The sequence below is a fragment of the Phyllostomus discolor genome, chromosome 6 (genome assembly GCF_004126475.2).
Source record: "Phyllostomus discolor isolate MPI-MPIP mPhyDis1 chromosome 6, mPhyDis1.pri.v3, whole genome shotgun sequence".
NCBI lineage: Eukaryota > Metazoa > Chordata > Mammalia > Chiroptera > Phyllostomidae > Phyllostomus > Phyllostomus discolor.
In genome coordinates, this window is record NC_040908.2 from 159,269,793 (window position 1) to 159,272,335 (window position 2,543).

The following is a 2,543-nucleotide window of genomic DNA, read 5'->3' on the forward strand; positions in this document are numbered from 1 at the left end:
TCATTGTTTAGTAAAATCACCTCCAGTGGAGAACCCCTGACTGTTTCTAGCTCTATTTGTGAATATTATTTTTGTGGAAAATAGGATTATTTTCATATATTCTACATTAGAAAATTTGGATGTATCTTATTTATACTAGCTTTGCACACTAAATATCAGCCAGGTATAAAACATGAAATCTATTAATTATGCCAATGTCTTTTTCCAGAATAACTTTCCTGAAAAACCTGCATGGAAACACAGAATTTAACAGTGTTAAGTGAATTCATTCTCACAGGGATCACAGACCGCCCTGAGCTGCAGGCTCCATTATTTGGGCTCTTCTTCCTCATCTACGTGATCTCAGTGGTGGGCAACTTGGGCATGATCATCCTCACCAAGGTGGACTCGGGACTCCAGACACCCATGTACTTCTTTCTCAGACACCTGGCTTTCACTGATCTTGGTTATTCAACAACTGTAGGACCTAAAATGTTAGCAAATTTTGTTGTGGATCAAAATACAATCTCCTATTGTTTCTGTGCTATCCAACTGGCTTTCTTTCTTGTGTTCATCGTTAGTGAAATTTTTATTCTATCTGCAATGTCCTATGACCGCTATGTGGCCATCTGTAACCCTCTGCTCTACCCAGTCATCATGTCACAAAGGATATGTCAGCTGCTGGTGGCTATTCCCTATCTCTACAGCACATTTGTTGCTCTTCTAATCACCATCAAGATTTTTAATTTATCTTTCTGTGGCTACAATGTTGTCCATCATTTCTACTGTGACAGTCTCCCCTTGTTATCTTTGCTCTGCTCAAATACGCATGAAATTGAAATGATTATTCTGATTTTAGCAGGTTTTGATTTGATTTCATCCCTTCTGATAGTTCTTGTGTCTTACTTCCTCATTCTTGTATCCATTCTCAGGATGAACTCTGCTGAGGGTCGGCACAAGGCTTTTTCTACCTGTGGATCCCACCTGACTGTAGTCGTTGTATTTTATGGGACTTTGATATTTATGTATGTGCAACCCGAGTCCAGTCATTCCTTTGACAGTGATAAAGTGGCTTCCATAGTTTATACCCTTGTGATCCCCATGTTGAATCCCTTGATCTACAGCTTGAGGAACAAAGATGTAAAATGCGCACTACAAAGGGTATGGAAAAAGCTATGTAACACTTTTTCTTAAGGTTTACATACAGTATGATTCCTATAAACTAGGACCTAGATTATGGACTTTAAATTTTGCTGTATGTACCTCCTAAAGAGAGAGCAAGCACAAATGAGTTCAAGATACATTTATCGATTTTCTTACAGATGCTAGGCACATCTAATTCCTGTAAATAGATTAATGAACAAAATAGTAAAAAAAAAAAACTTTTCTTCAGTATACATTATATACTTAAATTACATAAGTGTTATAGTATAGCAGAATGTGTTAGGTGGATATAGAAAAAAACTGTCAAGGATTCTGATGTTTCTTTATCTATTAGAATAAAATCACAGCATAAATATGTGTGAGTATGTGTGCCTTTTTCTTTCCTTTGGTTTTAGCTTTCATACCCTTCTCCGGTATGTTGCAGAATTGTACTTACTAATGGTTATGTCTGTGATATCTGATGATTTGAAGTTCTCAGTCATATTACTTTGCTCAAATACCCCTTCCAAACGTTGGGATCCCACTTTTTCCATATTTGAGTCCATTAACTGAATATACTTTTTTAAAAATATTTTATTTATTTATTTTTAGAAAGAGGGGAAGGGAGGGAGAAAGAGAGGGAGAGAAACATCAATGTGTGGTTGCCTCTCCCGTCTCCCCTACTGGGAACCTGGCCTGCAACCCAGGCATGTGCCCTGACTGGGTACTGAACTAGCAACCCTTTGGTTTGCAGCCCGTGCTCAATCCACTGAGCTACACTAGCCAGGGCCAATAACTGAATATACTTTTAATTCAGCAGTCCATAGGTTCTGATTGGCACCTAATTTTGTTTTAATTGGTCTATTTTGTTGATAACAGAATTTAAATTAAGAGAAACTTCTGAGACCACATAGAAACTCCTATGTTTGTACTGTTTTCCCCTCAACTAGTTGTTTTTGCTTAATAACTGGCTGTTTGGTTTTCAAGATTGTAGTATTTATCTCTTAAGAAAAGTAATATTATCCATGTTTAAAAGTTATTTTTGGTATCCTTGGATAAGAGAACTATCCCATGAAAATTGTGTTGTTCCCCTTTTCTCAAGTTGATATTTCTCAATATTTTAATTATATTTTATGATTATGCTATTACAGTTCTCCTGATTTTTCTCCCTTTACCCCCTCTATCCAGCACCTTCCACTCCCTCAGGCAATGCCTCCAACATTGTTCATGTCCATGGGTCATATGTATAAGTTCTTTGGCTACTCCATTTCCTATACTGTACTTTACATCCCCATGGCTGTTCTATAACTACCTATTTGTACTTCTTAATCCCCTCACCTCTTCACCCCTTCTCTCCCTCCCCCTCCCATCTGTCCACTTTCGGGTAATTAACTAACTTACCTTTCTTTCTTTCTTTCTTT

The 2,543-nt window shown here is 37.3% G+C and overlaps 1 protein-coding gene across 1 annotated transcript; it reads left to right on the top strand.

Annotated features, from left to right (window-relative positions):
- The first annotated feature begins 213 nt into the window (after nt 1-213).
- LOC114499877 (olfactory receptor 8K3-like) lies at nt 214-1,695 on the top strand. Its single transcript, XM_028516379.2, has one exon. It carries the CDS (start codon nt 232-234, stop codon nt 1,171-1,173), a length of 942 nt encoding a protein of 313 aa, XP_028372180.2. The 5' UTR covers nt 214-231; the 3' UTR covers nt 1,174-1,695.
- Nucleotides 1,696-2,543: the final 848 nt, after the last annotated feature.

Bases quoted from the DNA above. Each gene is read 5' to 3' on its own strand.
- LOC114499877 (XM_028516379.2), top strand. From the start codon at position 232: ATGGAAACACAGAATTTAACAGTGTTAAGTGAATTCATTCTCACAGGG.